At 46.7% G+C, this 17,734-nt stretch overlaps 1 protein-coding gene across 2 annotated transcripts; it reads left to right on the top strand.

Annotated features, from left to right (window-relative positions):
* Positions 1–10,714: 10,714 nt before the first annotated feature.
* Positions 10,715–14,659, top strand: LOC111140093 (orthodenticle homeobox 2). 2 transcript variants are annotated; one of them, XM_022492481.1, is made up of 3 exons: positions 10,715–10,811; positions 11,858–12,009; positions 13,752–14,659. In XM_022492481.1, the coding sequence occupies exons 1-3, from the start codon at positions 10,715–10,717 to the stop codon at positions 14,370–14,372; spliced, it is 870 nt and encodes a 289-aa protein (XP_022348189.1). In that variant the 3' UTR covers positions 14,373–14,659. The 2 variants fall into 2 exon arrangements, with proteins under 2 accessions (XP_022348189.1, XP_022348187.1); XM_022492479.1 differs by having other exon boundaries at positions 11,834–12,009.
* The last annotated feature ends 3,075 nt before the right edge of the window (positions 14,660–17,734 follow it).

The raw sequence follows: 17,734 nt of genomic DNA, 5'->3' as shown, positions 1-17,734 counted from the left end.
TACGATGAGTTCTTTTTTTGAAACGCATTTAACAGATACAACAATAAAAACAAGTCAGTGAATGTCTGAAAATGCACCTATAAACTTTTGGGGGGAATCTCTTCTAGTTTAGAGATGATTTGTAAATCATAAAGTAGAACGGTGGTGTTTGCTGCAAATGCACTATGCCCAGTTAGATAATGTGCAGTTTTTTAATAAATACCTCAGCTTGATCAGTAAGAAGCAAAAAAAATGTCTGGGCTGTGCACCTACAATTTAGTTTTTGTTTATTTGCTTCCCTTCTTCCTTTCATTTTTCTTCCTTAAAAAAAAAAAAAGACAAATTGAAAGCTAGTGAATCTGGTAGAACTGTTTAAAATTCCACGCTTTCTTATAGGCAACTTTTCAATTGTAAGGAAATTAAAATTGCAAAATTGTAATATTGAAGTTTAAAAATCGGTTGGAAGTATTCATTCCTAGATGTGAAAGTGGAAAGTTTGCATCCATGAACAAAAATTTAAAATGTGCTATTCATTTTCTAATCTTGGGAATTTTTTAGCTTGTCCTGAGAAAGATCTGTCAAGATCTATGTTTTCTTTGTTAATAAAAAATTTAAGTTACTATCTTTTGTATGTGAAATACTGTTTTAGATAAACAATTCTTTTTTTTCCCTCTCCCATTCAATGTGAATACCTTCATAGGAGCCACATTGGAGAGTACTGTTTGAGAAAAAAAAATAATAATAAGTCAAATTCTTCTAAATAGAAGAAAAAAGTTCCCAACAAGAGCCAGACTTTTTTCTTTGTAAAACAACATCACTTGCTTTTTTTGCGGACATGATCTTTCCAGGTTTTAGGTGTTAGGTCTTTTAAAAATTGAACTCTTTTTTAATCAACCAGCCCCTCAAAATGATCTGCAAAGAGTGGGAAATTAGATTTTCGATTAAAACCTTATCCCATCTCGAAGGATTACTTTATATTGATTCTTAAATATGGCTACAATTGATGGGCTCTAATTAAAAATCCAAAGGAAAAGTCTGTCGTGCCCATATAAAAGAAGCTTTTCATATACGGGAAATAAAGCTTGTAAAAGGTTACAAATAAAAGATTAGAGATTTATCCAAACTAGTTTAAAGCTTCACTGCGGTTTTCTTTTCTTCTTTTTTCCTTTTCTTACAAAACCATTCCTGGGCCTTTTTTCCCCCCACTTTTAAATGAAGTTTGCAAACAGGCAAGATATTGGACTGTAATGGTTGTTTTATATCAGCTCTGCAAGCTCAATGCTACTGCCTGCAGTAGCATTGATTTCAAGGAAAGTTCAGGAACAGATGAAAATTATATAAGCTGACAGCTACCACCCTTCATCAATCCATCCACATTCCCATCCACACCCTCCTAACACACCCCCACATGCACACTCACACCCCACATATTGCTCTCCGGCTCTCACACTCACAGGAGCCCTTCTTATCCCCCACCTTAACCTTGCTCTGCACACACCCTTAGTCCCCACATGCTCAGGGACAGACGCAGAGCTCCCAGCTCACACTCAGCTCATAAATGTCTCCCAGCCCCACATCTCGCACTTGTCACACAATCTTAATCCGTTTCATTCCGGAACAACACGGTCCTCTTTTCCTCTTTTCTGCATTTGGAATTTGCCTCCTACTCTTTTATCAAGACAGCACAATCCTATCTTTGAAGTTGTTTCTTTTTCTCTTACCCTCTTTCTGAGGCAGTCGTAATGCAGGGAATAAGCAACCCAAGCTTAATTCACAAGTGATCTATTGCCTTCTGTTTCCCTCCAAATTCTGCCTGCATTGCCAATCTTTAACCCTCGTTAAAAAATTAATTAAAGTTAATCTTGTCAAAGTTTTTAATAAAGACATATCTAAAAACCTAATGAAAAATGACTTCTTTCTAAGTATCGTGGCAGTTCTAAGGCAAGATGTGGTCCCCTACTGTCCACTGAATCGCTGAAAAGATTGGAAATTAATCTTCATATTTCTGAAGTAAGTGTTCAGGGAGTCTAACTGGCTCCTTTCCCCCTGAGAGGCTGTGTTCTCACGGAATATGGGTTTTGTTCTTCTTCTTTTTTAATTAGCTTGGAAGAATCCTGAAATCTTTCTCCTTTCTCTTCCCACTCCTTTCCCTCCCCACACACAGCCCCCCACCACACACAAGCACCACAGCTAAAAAACTTGGGGGAAAGTTTAGAATATTTTAAACTGGCCTGGCATGTGGGGTGGAGAAAGTAAAGCCAGCTAGCACAAGACATAAATTTAGATGGCAAAATATGAATATCGGCCATATTTTGGAAACTGCATGCAAGCTCTGACAAATAATTTAATTCCCTGTGTACTGGTTTTCTTAATTTCGCTTCTGAAGACTTATGTCTCATATTCATAGCAAGATAATTGTACTCATGGCAATTAAAAACCATCTACTTGTTAATGAAAATTACTTAAAAACACAAAGCATGCTCCCTACCATAAGTCAGACTCACAGAAAAAAAAAAATTTAAAGACACAGGATGTAGGGGGAAAAAAGTTAAACATGAATAACGAAAATATAATGACCACGTAGTAAGCATATTGGAAGTTCAAGGACTTACTGAAAATCAAGAGTTAGACTTTTCATCCAAGGAGTCTTTTTCTCCCACCAAGCCTTTATGGTTTTCAGTACAAGAGCCCAACCCCCCTCTCCCCCCCCCAACCCAAGCCAGTGGCTTTTGTCCTGACCTAGAATAGGGTTTGTGGGGACTGTACCTGAGCCGGGCTGTCTGCAATTTCCAAATTGACAAGAAGAGACTGGATGATAAAGAGCATGTTCTTACAGGTGAAGAGCAATTTTGCAACTTTTCCAGGAGACACCCAGGAGAAAGCTTTCTTGCTACCAACTGCTGCAGAGTCTGGGCAGAATTCCTCTAGAAAGAAAAAGAAAGTCTTTTTTTCTCCCTGTCTGCCTGTCTCTAGTTCTCTTTCTCCTGTCTCTCTGTCTCTCTCTCTCTCTCTCTCTCTCTCAGATCCAATCTTTTAAGAGCTTCAGCACATTGCTAAGCTAAAGGGAAATTCTCTTTGATAAAGCGGCGTTTCCAGCTTCTGGGTTTTAAAACCTAAATCTATATTCAAATCTGGCTGAAGGTGTGTTCTGGGATTTATGAAAGCCTCTTAAAGGGGTAAATTTACCAAACCGTGACAAAATCATCACAATCTTACTTTAGACATCTGAAGTGGATGAGAATTTTAAAGAGACCCTTGTTTATTTAACACTGTCCATTTCCAACTCGTGGTTTATTGGTCCTGCATTTCTGCGAAGTTATTAGACTAAAGGGCAAAGGAGAAGCGAGAGCTCTCTGCTCCCAGCCGCTGTAAAGGGAAAAGCCCTCCCACGCCCCACGGCGCCGAAATCTGCCCTTGTCGAACAGAACCCGGGAATTTTCAGGGAGATTCAGCTGCCCCCCACCCCCGCCCCGCTAACTGAGAAGACACCGCAAACCTCTACGTAGGTCTTGAAGGTTTTCCCACAACACTGGACCCCACAGCAGATAGCTCTCCCAGTCCAAAATGCTTCCCTTACTTCGTGGAGATCACAAGTGCGTGTTCTGATATTTCTCCACACCCCCCCACCCCCACTGTCCCCAAGGCCTCCCTCCGGCCCTTCCCCTCCGCCAGACGCACAACGTCCATTTTTCTTTTTCGTTCTTTGATGCTTTAAACATCATTGCGATCAAACTAGCAGAAACACTGTCTTTTCTCGGGGTAGAAAGGAGGCTCTCGCTCAGGGGGTCTGGGTGGATTTGCCCTTCCTTCACCGAAAGTACTGTGACTCTGGCCAAGTGCTCCCAACCAATGGGCCAGACCGCCTAGGGCATTTGTCACTCTCTCCTCCCTCCCCCAATTAAAGGCCGTGGGGCGGGGGGGGGGGGGGGCGGCGAAGGCCAGGTGTTTCAGTACAGTGGGGGCGGGGTGAGGGAAAAAAGGTCTGTACTCACCCTCCCCCCCCCAGCCCGGGACCCCAGAAAGTCGCGACTCCTGGGAACGCGACAGCCAGTGGGTCTCTTGGGACTGGAGCGGGCGTTGAGGGCTCAGGAGTTGCTGGGCAGACCCTGGGCCTCTCGGGGGCTCGCTGGGACGGGAGGGCCCAAAGCTCTAGAGACACCTGCAAGGCTGGCCGCAGCCGCCGAGTGCCCAGCCCCAGGCCGAGCCGGAGCCGGAGCCAGAGCCCAGCCGGGCTGGAGAGCGCACGCTGCCTCGTGCTCACTCCCGTAATTCGTTAATTGCTGTAAATCCCAAGGACGGCCACATTTGATTACACATACAGTATAAGAACCGACAACAAAGCGACGAATTAATTACCAACTTCATTAACATAGGTCCCCAAATTAAAGGCAGCGAGCTGTTTCTTTGGGCCCACTTGCCGTGATGGTGGTGGTGGTGGTGGTGGTGGTGGTGGTGGTCGAAGGGGGAGGGTGTTTAGAAAGAGATTTTATTTTTCTTCTCGGCATTGGAAGTTGTGAGGGAAGAAATGTCTTCTGTTCCCCCCACCCACCACTCACACACCCTCAGCCGGTCCTCTTGTGCCTCCCCCATCCCCGCCCAATATGCTTCTGCTTTTCTAGGGACTCAGATCAGTTTGAAAGCTGTCGGGCCCCGCTCTCTGTGCCAGGCATTAAAGTTAGGCTGGTGTTCGCTCTCTGGCTCGGGTCCCCTGGTGCCGCCACTCTCCCGCCTCCGGGCTCGCAGCCCCCGGCTCCGGCCGCGCGGGCTGTTAGCTCCAGGCCCCGCCGGCGGGCATTGAGTAGCGTTTGTTTTAACGCGGAAACTGTTTCTAGCGCGGGCCTCCTGCGTTCGCTCCCTCCCCGGGTGTCCAGCCAGACCCCACTTCCAACCCCGAATCCTGACCTGGCTCCCGTTGTCTCCCCAAACCGTCCCTGGAGTTAGATTTCCCGGCTCGTGTTCTTTGCAGCCTGTCTTGGGTTCCTTCAAACTCTAAAACCCCTGCGCGGATACCAGGAGTCCGAGTCTCCGGCTTCGGGGACCAGGGAATATATATAAGGGCGCAACGAGTGGGAGAGACACGGAGTTTTTGAAAATAGTTTGTTCTTGGTCTTGTGTATCTGTCTTTCTCTTGCCTGCACGCCCACACCTCACTCCCAGGCCTCCTTCTTTTACCCTGTCTGGCCCTCAGCGTGGTCTGACCCTGGTTAAAACCTCATAGCGGTGGTTTTAGGCTTCAGCCTGACTTGTTTTTTGCGTTTGATCTACATGCTTATAGCTGGCGTTAAATGTGAAAACCCAGTTACCTCCACCCTGGCCCTTCTTCGGCGTTTACCTAAATTTTTTTTTAATCTTCCCAGCTTATTGTATGGGTTTCCTTTCTCCCTTTCCCTAAAATCAAAACAAAACAAAAAAGGGGGGAGGAGGGAGGAAAGGAAGGAAAAGAAGAAAAGGAGAAGAAAGGTAAGGGAGGCCTCCCTGTCCATCATTTTAATTATACAATTAGTTCACATGCTCCGGCCCATAATGTATATTTTAACGGAGCCCAGTGTCTTTCAAGAACATTCTGGTAATGTCGGAGGCCTGGATTTGTTGCCTGCTCGTCCCCCCGTGCAGCAGCGGCCTGTTTTCCTCCCCCTGTTGTGTGTTTTTATTATTTTCCCTCTGGCTTAGATGTGTCAATCATTCTCTCCCTGCCATTGGTTGGAGAGTTTGCGTCAAAAAGTTGCCAGAGAGGCGCTTTCTCAGCAAATCTCCCTGAGAGCGGAACCGACCTCAGCTCCAACTCAGCCTCCACTGTTATTAAAAATAAAAATCGCTAGAGCAGCCCTCATCACGTCTACTTTGTATGTATCACAGAGGGGCCCACGCGTGTTTTGAACTCGAGCTACTTTCGTCATTTTCTATTCTTTAAAATATTTTTTCGTTGTTTGGCTTTTTATGGAGGGGTGAAGACTGCAAGCTTTCTAATTCAATGCTCTTGATTTCTTTTAGGATAGCGGGCTATTTGGAATTTTGAAGGATAATTTTTTTTCTAACTTCCCGTGCGGCTGTAAGGTAAGTGTCCGTCTGTCTTGTCGGCCTGTCTATACCCATGTGCCCCTCTGACCACCATCGCCCCGGTACCTCCAAAAGACCGACTGATACACACTTCCGCGAACTTGGAGTTCTGAAGCATGCTGTATTTTAATCCCTCGTAAATTTTTTAGGTGTAGTAACGATCACTGCGAAAAATGTATCATCTGGAGGTGAGGGCGGGAGTGGGAGGAGGGGAGGCAGCGCGCTCCTGGGGTCGCCGCTTCCGCCGAACGTCGTGGAAACCCTGAGAGGCTAATGTGGGGTGTTTGGGCCGGGTTTTGTTTGTGGTTTTGTTTTATGTCAACGCCCATTTCTCCCTGTTATTTTGCGTTTGGGCCCTCAGATGTGGTTGGGTCATTTGCACTGATCTCAAGGACATTTTCAGAGTCACAGACAAAAAGATGCAGATGTAGCTAGATGTGTGGATGATAATAATGATGATGATAAGACAGGCGTCTTCTAGGGCCGGCGTGCCCCGAGCCCCACTCGCTCTCGGATCTGCGAGTGAGGACAGTCGCAGCTCGAGCCCCCTGCTTGTCCCTAGTGAACGTGAGAGGAAACCCGAGCGGATAACCGAGGAGGCATGGAGCTGCCGGGAGCTCCTCCGCCCGGCGCTCGCCTCTCTATTTCCGGTCCCCTTTCCCCAGAGCCAAGAGCAGCTCACCAAGATTCGTTCTCGGCCTCTTGCAATGACCACTAGGTCTCCTTTTCCTTTTTGATCATCACTTTCCTCCAAAATAACCTGGGAGTGCAGTAACTCCCCCATCCCCGGTTGTCTTGGTCCCAGACTCGGGTCGCCAGGCCGTGCGAAAACAGGAGAGTCGTTTTGCTATGTGATTTAGCCCGGGGTAGTTCCGAGCCCGCCCTGTGCAGCCCTCCGCAAGCACCTGGGGCTGGCAGAATTGTTGGTGAGTGGCCCCTGCTCCGCCCGAGGCCGCGGCGGGGACGGGGCGGGAATCCTTACACTGGGGAAGGCGGCCCCTCCGCGGTTCTGGACCGTGGGCAGCGCCAGGGCCTGCGTGCGCGCCCGCGCGCTCTCCTCCCGGACTCGGGGACAACCGGGTGTCGTGGGGCCGGACCCGGCCGGGCCGAGGTCGAGGGGTGCCTTGAGGCTCAGCCTCCGTTCTCGGTCCGCCCAGGGAATACCATCAGGTCTCCGCTTAGCAACCTGCCTCTGCGACGTGTCACGTCGCCAACTCCAAAGAAGTCTTCGTGTTGAGGCGTTCAAGTGGCTCTTGAAATCACAGTCCGATTTCAGAACACATTTTTTGAAATCCAAGTCCCCCGTCAGAACTTCACCGCGTTGGCTTTTTCCTCCGTTTCAGACAGAAGTGGGGTGTGGGACAGAAGGCCGAGCTGCGTTGACCCTGGAGTGGTGGATGACTTGGGGAGGGGACGGGGGAAGTCGCTCCTTGAAATCCTCCCCTCCATCCTCGAGCTTCGGGGTCAGGATTTGTCCCGCTCACTTGGGGACTTCTTCCAGGAACCAAAAGTTATTAGCACTGGAGACGAGTGGAGAGGAAACTCCTCCCCCCAAAGGAAGGTAGACACCCAGACCTCTCCTCAAAGCGCTAACACTGGGGCTTTTTCCTCCCCATAATTAATAGCCAAGGCCAACCCTTTTGGCACGTTTCTTCCTCCCTCCCTCGCGGGTGGCAGCGCTGTTCGATTCCCTGAGGCCAGGAACTTTCACTGGAGTTCGCCTGAGAGGGAGGCCCGCGCCGGCTGTTTCCGCGGTGCCCACATCTCTCCTCATTCTTTTCCTCCTCTCGCTCTTCGCTGTCTTCCGAGCCACAGGCCAGTCGCCAGTCCGCGTAGTTTTGTTTCTTTTCCATCATGCAGAAAATTAATCAGCCCGGACGAGAAGCAGAGCAGAGCACGGCGGCCTGTAATTAAGGGACGTGTGCCCCTCGGATTATCTCGTTAGTTTATCAAGAAAACATTTATTATAATTAATTCTTGGACGAGGTAATTATTATTGAGCGAGGACACAGCAACTGGTAGATGGGCTCCTTGTAAGAAAACACACACACACACACACACACACGGGGGGGAGATGCGGGGGAGGGGGTAAGAGCGACAGATTGCACGAATTGACCGTTAGATATAAGGCGGCGCGGGCCGGGGCGGGCTGTGGAGCCGGACCTGGGGCGCCAGGACTGCGGTGCTGCCGGGCAGGGACGCCGGACCGAGGCACTCGCGCCCGGAGGTGCGGGCGCCCACCAGCTGCGCACAGCGACCGTCACCCGCTCCCGTAGGTAGGAGTTCTCCAGCGGCCACCTCAGGAGCAATCAGAGTGAAGCTTATATTTTTGAAATATAATATTTCTGTTTGCCCTTCTGGGCTCGGCTTAGAGAGAAAGGGAGAAAGGTGTTCTTTGGGGGCTTTGGAAGTTAGATAGAAGGGCCGGTGGCCGCTTCTTCGGTGAATGCATACCTAGACCTGCTGCTGAGAGGACTTAGTAGTTTTGTTTGGGGGTACTTTTCTTTTTCTTTTAAAGATGCATACAGTAGTAAATGCAGAGACACTTTTCCCCTAAATTTTAGTGATTTTTGCGATGGCACGGGCAAAGGCGCTCCAAGGAGGCCCTTTGCCTGGTGTTTTCTATCCCTTACTGCTGTTTATATTGGAATGTGCCACTTTCTGAATCAGACTTTTCGAACTGGGTGAGAGCTCTACATGTAAGAACAATTCGGTATTTCTCATGTGTGCATGTGCTATGGTTTTAGTTTTTTTCTATAGTACTTCAGAACTTTTCCAACGTATTGTATCAAACACAAGAGAACTCCAGCTTAGAGGCTATTTAGACAAATTAAGTGACTGTATTTTAAAGCAATATTATTTCTACAGCATCTGAATAACTATATCTTGAAAAGAGAGCAGAAAATAGCAAGTCTTTGTTATAGCAGCAACTAAATTTTATTGATGAGACAGTCCAAATTCCTCTAAGAAGGGTATTTATAAAATTACACTGATTTAGATCTGGGGTGGAAAAGCATGATTTTTGTGCTAGGACTTTAAATCAGGAAGAAGTGGTAATAACTGAGTTCCATTTGTGGAATTTTGTGTCTTGATTTCTAAAGCAATGTAAATATGAAAATCCAATCCTGAAAACTCAGTAGGACCTTTGTCAAAGTAAGAGGGAACTTCTAATCTTGTATCCGCCATTTTGAAGCAATCTCTCATAGTGTCAAAGTTGCAAAGTGGAGATCCTTGCAGGATAAGAGCCATTTTTTTAGGCAAATAAAAGCCAGACTTGAAAACTGCCAGCCCATATTAACATCCATTTTGGATCCCTTTGCTTGGAGCAGTGAGAGACACTCAGCTGAAGAAAGTAAATAACTTTTCTTTTTCTTCCTTTCTTTTGCCTCTCTGAGCTTTTTCTTATAGAATTGTAGGAAACTTGAAAGGTAGGGAGAAATTCTATTAGTTTCACAACTTTGGGTGTTTGTGTATCTACTTTCTTCAAAACTAAAATGTGCAAAAAGCAGCCGGAATTAACAAGAAACTCTGCTCTAGTTGCTGAGGACCCAAATGCCTGAAAATTTGCCTCCTGCAGGATCTGCAGCCTCCACGACATCAAAATCAACATGGAAGCGGCTTGCACTACAAATGCACACCCTTTCTACTTGCAAATGTGGGGGCCTGTCATTATCTGATTGGTGGGATTCTAACTTCAGAATTTCTAGCAAACCTTGTGCCGATCTTTAAGACTTTTTTTTGCAGTATGTTTAAATATTTGATGGGTGTCGATTAAAAGTTAAATACTTGTTTGTTTAGCTTTAGTTCTTTAGACACATAATCAAGGTCCTCCAAAACCTTAATAAATCTGTTACTTACCTCAAAATCTAATTACCCAGACTACTAATTAGGTGAAAATGATTACTGGAAATGACTTCAAATGTGAAGTAATAGCGATTGAGCAGTTTTCTCAAGTTTGTCGATTAGCAAGTTGGTATTTTAGATGTTAAATGCACTGACATTTTAGGTTCACAGCAGTTAAAAGTGGTAAAAAGCTAAGGTAATTAAAATTTGCCTTGGAAAGGCAACAGTCTGGGGAGAGGTAGATTTCTTGAATTGTTTCTTTGTTTCTCACCAATGGGCTTTGTTATCAGCATTATTTATTTAGCCAAAGAGTTCTTTGTCTCTGCAAATGGCCCCAATCAAGTTTTGTTTGAGACAATTAGCTAGTGCCAGCCAATGAGTCCTATGCAAATGTAGGGATAGGAATGCAATGTGTGCATTTGAAGGCGTGGGGTTTTGTTCTTCAGGGAAGGCAGATTGTAATTGCTTTCTTCTGGTACTTTTTTTTTCTTTAAGTTTAGGGTGGGGGTGGGGAAGACAGGTTTATCTGGTCTCTCTCCATCCCCTCTAGTTCCAGAGCAGCTGGGGGTGGGGGTGGGGGTGGGTTGCAAGTCCTTTAAAAGCCTCTACCTTGCATAGCCCAGGGTTTTTTTTAAGTTAGTGGTGGAACGTGGAAGAGCTGCTGCCTGCGAAGCAGTAAACCAGCACCTCTGTTTGTTTGTTTGCTTTGTCCATAGTTCAACTGCTCCCAACCCACACACCAAGGATCCTGAATCTGTCCACTCTTGGCGAAGCGAGACCTTCTGGCTGGGTCCCTCCGATTTGGGCTGATTTTGCGCCTCCAAACAACCTTAGCATGATGTCTTATCTTAAGCAACCGCCTTACGCTGTCAATGGGCTGAGTCTGACCACTTCGGGCATGGACTTGCTGCATCCTTCGGTGGGCTACCCAGGTAAGTGAGCCTTGTGGCACTCTTGCTCTGCCTTTCCCCACGCCAGCCCCACGGGGATGTGACATCTTTTCTCTCGGAGCACTGGGGCTGATGGTCATGCTGCCCCACTCCAGCTCCAAGCGTGGTGTCCCCACTGGGTTTTCCTTCTAAGAAGCAGCTCAGAGCCACAGGGCATTTACCGGCCGGAGGGAAGACTAGGGGCTGGAGGGAATAGGTGGATCCCTCAACACTTGCAGAAACTCACAATGCGTTACTCTTAATTGGACTGCATGGGGGACACACTGTAGTGAGGGGAAGGGGGGATGGAAGGTCACTCCCTCCACCCATATCTCAAAGCCTTGTTCTTCAGAAGTGCCCTCTGGAGAAGCTGGGTCTCTCTTCGTAAATTCTCCCCACCACGCCTGGGCTTCCCCTTTGACCCCCAGGCCTTTTGCCTGTAGTCCCTAGAGGTGTGATTTACCCTGGATATGTGTGCTTTCCTTTCCAATCAGATCTGGGGGGTTTTGTTTTGTTTTGTTTTGTTTTTGTTTGTTTGTTTTGTTTTTTTTAATCCTCGTAGAAGTTTTTAAATATGCCCCCATTTTAAAGATGGAGGAACAAAGGCCCTTGGAGTCTTAAAAAGCCCCATTAATCCGAACTGCGGTCCTCGGGGATCCTCTGACTTCAAGGAATGGATTTTTGTTTGTGTGTTGTGGTTTAGGGGCTCATTTTGAGGGGGTTTGGATTTTGGCTTTCTTTTATTTCATGTGTTATCTATGGAAAATCCACTCTGGCTGGAGCAATCTCCAACGTCAGGTGGTGGGGGGGTCTCTCCTGGAAGGGGGGGCATGTTGTGTGTCTTGCTATCCAGTGTTTGCTGGAGGAGCCGAGGCCAGGGAGGGGGTTGGGGAAAGCACTGATAGGCTCCGGGTTGCATGGCTGGGAGGATGAGGGAAGTGCTGGGACTGGGGGACTGGGGGTTGGGGGAGTCGGAGCACCCGCAGAGACCCCTATGACTGAGAAACTGCTCCCCCACCCTAAAGGGCCCTGGGCTTCTTGTCCCGCAGCCACTCCCCGGAAACAGCGCCGGGAGAGGACGACGTTCACCCGGGCGCAGCTAGACGTGCTGGAAGCTCTATTTGCTAAGACCCGGTACCCAGACATCTTCATGCGGGAGGAGGTGGCGCTGAAAATCAACTTGCCCGAGTCCAGGGTGCAGGTAGGGCAGACGTAGATAGAACCATTCTTCCTGACTGTGCCACCCCTCCCCTAAGCACGGTGTATGTTGAGGACCCAGGAGAGTCCCAGGTCTTAAAGAGGACCAAAGGAAGGCTTGAAACTGAGCGCTCCACTGGTGGCCAGTAAACTCTTCTAAGGCCCCTTCACATACCTGATTACACCCCCCCACCCAATCTTAGAAGCGACAGCCTTCTGGCTGTAAGGTAAGACAATGATTTAGCTGCAGTAATAAAGCACAATTCTAGAGCTCTTGGGTACTCAGCCCGGGGAAGATTTCAAGAACAGTTACTTAATATTTTAATACTTCCTTTTCCCCATGTGGAAATCCTACCCCATTTTCATCTACTTTTAGGGGTGAAAGAAGCTTAGATACTGGATAGTTCCAGTAATTTTACAGGTGAAAGAAATGGAATAAATGACTTGCTCAAGGTCACACGCCAGTTGGGTACGGTAAGGCCAGGCTGTGGAAGCCTCTGGTGCTCTTACCAAAGAAATTACAAAATAAAAGTGTCTTCTTTAACTTCTTAGTAATTGAACAGAATTTGTTAGCTCTGACCCATTTAGCAGATAAAATATCAATGCAATATCCTCATTGACACTCCCCCACCCCCTTTAACTTGACCTGAGGCTGGAGAGGGAAAGTAATCTCCAACTTTTCTGAAATGTAAGCACCATATGGAGTTCTCTGTAAAGAAATGTTCAGCCCCTGAACATACACACACATCCACACATCCCAGAGACTCCACTTCAGCTAGGACGTATCAGTGTGAACTGCAAACCCGGAAAAAAGACTTTTCAAAGTAAGATGGAAGAAGTTTTAGCATTTGTGAAGCTTGAACTCAGGTCTTCACTGAAAGAAAGTAAAAGGCTCTGAATGGGTGATGGCTCAGCCTTGGTGGCCCAGTTAACACACCCATATGTTGACCTCACTCAAGAAGACTGCTAAGGATTTGTTGCTCAGAAAATACCTGTGGTTCCTCTCAGGAAAGGGTGGTAGTTTCTTCGGGGTTGGTAATGAGAATCTTCAGAGTTGCAGTCAGAGGCTTAAATTGACAAAGCCAGTGAACATAGTACAGGAAACTGAATCCCGTGTGCTGAAGGCAGAGACTCCAGTGTCAGACTTGAGATGAGCAGAGAAGTCTGTCCTCAGGCTCCCAGCAGACTATATACAAGTCATTCCACTTACCATAAAGAGTGCAGCAAATAGTGGCTTTCATACCTCCTCCTTCAACAGGATCACTTCTTGGAGCTTTCTTTTATGAGTCTTTCAAGGAGAGAGAAAAAGGTAGAGTGTGATTAGCAGTTATTCCCTGGAAGATAGACTATAAACTTTGCGTTTAGGCTGTTCCTGTGGGCTAGTGACAACAGAATTGTTTTCCCTCACCTCTTTTGTGTTTCCTTCCCAAAGACATAGATACATTGTATTCCCCCATAAGAGTGTTCCACAGTACCACTGGATTTATGTGTATGTGTGTATTTGAAGTGAAATACGAGATAGGAAAATGAGAAGAAAAATTCTTAGCCATAGGATTTATTATTCTGGGCTAGGAATGAAGTGCTTTTAGACAGAGCTTCCCCATTTTCTTATAATTCCAGGGGTATATATAAAAGTATCATGGGTTTTCAGTGGCAGGACAGATGGTGCGCTTAGCTCATCTGTAATCTGGGAGCCTCTCTCGTCCTTATTGAAACCACCTTAAAGAAATTTCTTTCCCTTTCAAGGTGTGGTTTAAGAATCGGAGAGCTAAGTGCCGCCAACAGCAGCAGCAGCAACAGAACGGAGGTCAGAACAAAGTGAGACCTGCAAAAAAGAAGACCTCACCAGCTCGTGAAGTGAGTTCAGAGAGTGGAACAAGTGGCCAGTTCACTCCCCCCTCTAGCACCTCAGTCCCGGCCATTTCCAGCAGCAGTGCTCCCGTGTCTATCTGGAGCCCAGCTTCCATCTCCCCACTGTCAGATCCCTTGTCCACCTCCTCTTCCTGCATGCAGAGGTCTTATCCCATGACCTATACTCAGGCTTCAGGTTATAGTCAAGGATATGCTGGCTCAACTTCCTACTTTGGGGGCATGGACTGTGGATCTTACTTGACCCCAATGCATCACCAGCTTCCTGGACCAGGGGCCACACTCAGCCCCATGGGTACCAATGCAGTCACCAGCCATCTCAATCAGTCCCCAGCTTCTCTTTCCACCCAGGGATATGGAGCTTCCAGCTTGGGTTTTAACTCAACCACTGATTGCTTGGATTATAAGGACCAAACGGCCTCCTGGAAGCTCAACTTCAATGCCGACTGCTTGGACTATAAAGACCAGACGTCCTCATGGAAATTCCAGGTTTTGTGAAGATCTGTAGAACCTCTTTGTGGGTGATTTTTAAATAACACTGGGCTGGACATTCCAGTTTTAGCCAGGCATTGGTTAAAAGAGTTAGATGGGATGATGCTCAGACTCCTCTTCTGATCAATGTTCCGGGAGGCATAGAAGGAGAAATGAAGGGCCTTAGAGGGGCCTACCAACCAGCAACCGGAAATGGACAGACCAGTCTACTTAAGATCCTGTCATAGTTTTAGATCATTGGTTTTCCTGATTTGCAAAGTGATCAAAAGCATTCTAGCCATGTGCAACCAAACACCACCAAAAAGAAACAAAACTAAATTGTGAGGGAAAGGAAGGCAGGACATAGCCTTCTTAAGCAGAGGTGTTCCAATGTTTTAGCCAATCCGTGGTTGAATCTTAGGAATGGACAGTGTCTCAAGCTCACTCACGTTTCATGACCAACTGGTAGTTGGCACTGAAAAACTTTTCAGGGCTGTGTGAATTGTGCGACTGATTGTCCTAGATGCACTACTTTATTTAAAAATAATGTTCATAAGGAGTCAATATGTAGTTTAAGAGACAATCAGTGTGTGTCTTATATAAATGGTACATCTGTGGTTTTTAATCTGTGCTAGACTTCAAAACTGTGATCTCCTGTTATTGTATGCAACCTTGAACTCCACCTCTGCAGGGGTTCTTCTGTGATTAAATAGGTTATAATTATAAGCAAATTCAGAGCAACTGAGTACTTATCAAAAAGATTACCTTTGGCTGGAGGTGAGCTGCACTGAAACTTTACAACAAAAATGTCTCTGGACAAGGAGAGTGAGAGAAGAGAAACAAAAGGACACTAATTCATCTGTAATTTACTGTTGGTAAGCCTAGCCTAGCAGTAAAGAGACATTGGTCAATTGCTCTGACCCTGATGAATTTATAAACTGAGATCATTGTCGTTTATGCTTGCAGATGTTAACTGGAAAAGTTATATATGCATAAACCTTTTCTTCCTGGATTTGGCAGATATGTATAATTATATTAAAATGGTTCTAGCACAACACTGGGTCCAGTTTAATTTTATACCACTCTTTATGGATGAGAAGCCCACATTCAGCCTCTCCTTCCCCAAACGAATTTACCTCCGAGAGGAAATTAGCAAACTTTATTTAAAAAGCATTTTTGGTGTTATCTGTGGACGAACTAGGTATGAGTGACTGTGGTATCTAAACCTTCTTGAGATTTCCATCAGTACTGCTCTGAAATAGAACATAGAGAGCCTACTAGTCATTAGGATCTTGCTCTCCTTGCTTTTCCCTCCCGGCTGCATACCATAATGATTTCTTGGGCACTTTACTGATAGGTTTTAACATAGATCAATTTTTTTTTTTTTTTTAAGTGAGAAGGGAAGAACTGTAGTACTTCAGAGAAAATGAGAATGACAAGAATTCCTTGTTCTTACTCTCTCATTTGATGAAGGGGATTTCTTTTTTTTAAACTTTCAAAAACACGAGGGAATGTAATCAGAATCTGAAAGCAATTCAGGCAGAAATGATTTCTGAACAAAAGAGTTTCGGAAAAGTTTTAAAACCTATAATTTCAGTAGTTGAACATAAGGCATCCTGGTCAGTTTTGTTTTTGTTTTGTTTAAAGAAAGTGCTGAGGGGGTGGAGGGGAAGGTCTGTTTTCAGTTCAACCTGCATTTGGTATACCAATCATCAGAAAAGGCAAATGAGCCAATGGTCAAGGTGCTCCTCAGGTAAAAGCAAATATTTAATTTCATTTTAAACTCTATGCTCTTGAGTTTGACCAGAATTAAATGACTCTTGATTGTAACTTTTAAAATGAACTTTAGCAGTTGCAACCATTTTGTTTTCTGGCTTATTTTTCTGCCCCTGGCTGTGCTTGCTCTCTTGACCCTACATCATCTTGCTTAATAAGTAAATTGGTTTTGTTTTACTGCTGAAGGAAATGCAGTAGTTTACAACCAGCAACTGATGCAAAACTTGATGGCAAGATTTTCCAATACCAACTAAGAACAGTCCTCCTACAGTAGTCTACACCAAAGGGAAACTGAAGCCCCAGAGAGACTCTTTGTTTTACCATGTTCATCTTCTGGGGCTCATGCTCCCCCAGCTTTTCTCAAGCAACAGTAAAGCAGATACAAAGTAATTTCTCACACTGCTTTCAGTTTTCAGAATGCCCCACAAAGGATCAGTAAAGACACCCCCCCTTCGTTAAATATAATGACAAACATGGCACTGCTCAGCAAATAATGCAGTTTGGTTTCTCTCCCGATGCTATAAAAACGGAGGTCAGAAAAAGGCGTTGAGGACCCTCTGAAACTAATTTTTCCATCACCTTTGCACAACTTCGCTTAACAGACCACGGAGTTAAATCCCTTTGAATTGACGGAAAAGTAGAAATGAATTCTCCCTGACCGCAGGCAACAGAGGGAGGGGAAGGGGGGCGGGGAAGCTAGCGCTGGCTTAAAGACGTCCAGTTCACCACTCCTGGTCCAGACCCGGTTTAATAAAGTTAAGCCCGGTCTTTAGGTACTTGTACCGAAATGACATCACCCTCCGAAGGCGTCAGGGAGCGACTTCAGCTGCATTTGGCAATTAAGGAATGACCTGAACCGGCAACAGAATCTTCCCTTGGGGGGACGGAGGTCAGGTGGGGTAGGCTGACTCACAAAGATCTGTTGGCCCAAACCTTTATCTTAACGCACCAAGATTCTTGGTCCTGTTATTTCACCTTGGGAATGTTTCTAAGCTTCACGATAAGAGAAATTCAATCAAGTCAAGTTCAGCTATCGAAATGTACGAGTTTTAGATAATGGTCAGTTTCCTTAACAGCTCTCCCACTCGGTTCCCTTAATCGCACCTTTTCTCCGTGTGTCCCCACTCTGAGTGCGGCACCACCTGGACGCGAGAGGCGGAGGACCCCGGGAGGCCCCGGGCGGGACTGCGGGAACTGAGCGCCAAGGTGTGGGCAGTGGTGGCGCAGGAGAGCGGCTCGGGCTCTCTGCCGAATCCAGGGCGATCTTTCAGAGAGGTATTTTTCCAAATCTCGCCTGCCCATCGGAGTTAGCCGGGGAAAGTACTCGCATCCCTGACCTTGGGAGGCCGAGTTAGGACAGAGGCCCAAGTCAGTTCTCCAGGATGATGCCAGCCATCCTCCGACCCCACTCGTGGCCCTGCGGGCCTGGCTGGGGCGACAGGAGACTCTCCCTCCCTCCCGCTGGTCAGCCTCGGGCTCGGGTCTGAACCCAGGACCTCCGCGGAGCCGCGGCCCGCCCCACCCGGCCTGGTCTTCAGGCCTCGCGGGATCCCGCCGCGCGGGCAGGGCTGAGGCGCCGCTACGGGTCCTGCGCGCTGCCAGCGGGGAGAGCG

Source organism: Enhydra lutris, unplaced genomic scaffold, assembly GCF_002288905.1.
Source record: "Enhydra lutris kenyoni isolate GAN:26980312 unplaced genomic scaffold, ASM228890v2 scaffoldscaffold4, whole genome shotgun sequence".
In the NCBI taxonomy this organism is placed as follows: domain Eukaryota; kingdom Metazoa; phylum Chordata; class Mammalia; order Carnivora; family Mustelidae; genus Enhydra; species Enhydra lutris.
This window is presented reverse-complemented; position numbering and strand designations above follow the sequence as displayed.

What these genes read in the sequence shown, in the direction of transcription:
- LOC111140093 (XM_022492479.1), top strand. Translation starts at nt 10,715, where the DNA reads ATGATGTCTTATCTTAAGCAACCGCCTTACGCTGTCAATGGGCTGAGT. An exon ending in TCCTTCGGTGGGCTACCCAG is followed by an intron (nt 10,812 to 11,833) that starts GTAAGTGAGCCT and finishes CCCACCCTAAAG; the next exon opens with GGCCCTGGGCTTCTTGTCCC. An exon ending in TGCCCGAGTCCAGGGTGCAG is followed by an intron (nt 12,010 to 13,751) that starts GTAGGGCAGACG and finishes TTCCCTTTCAAG; the next exon opens with GTGTGGTTTAAGAATCGGAG.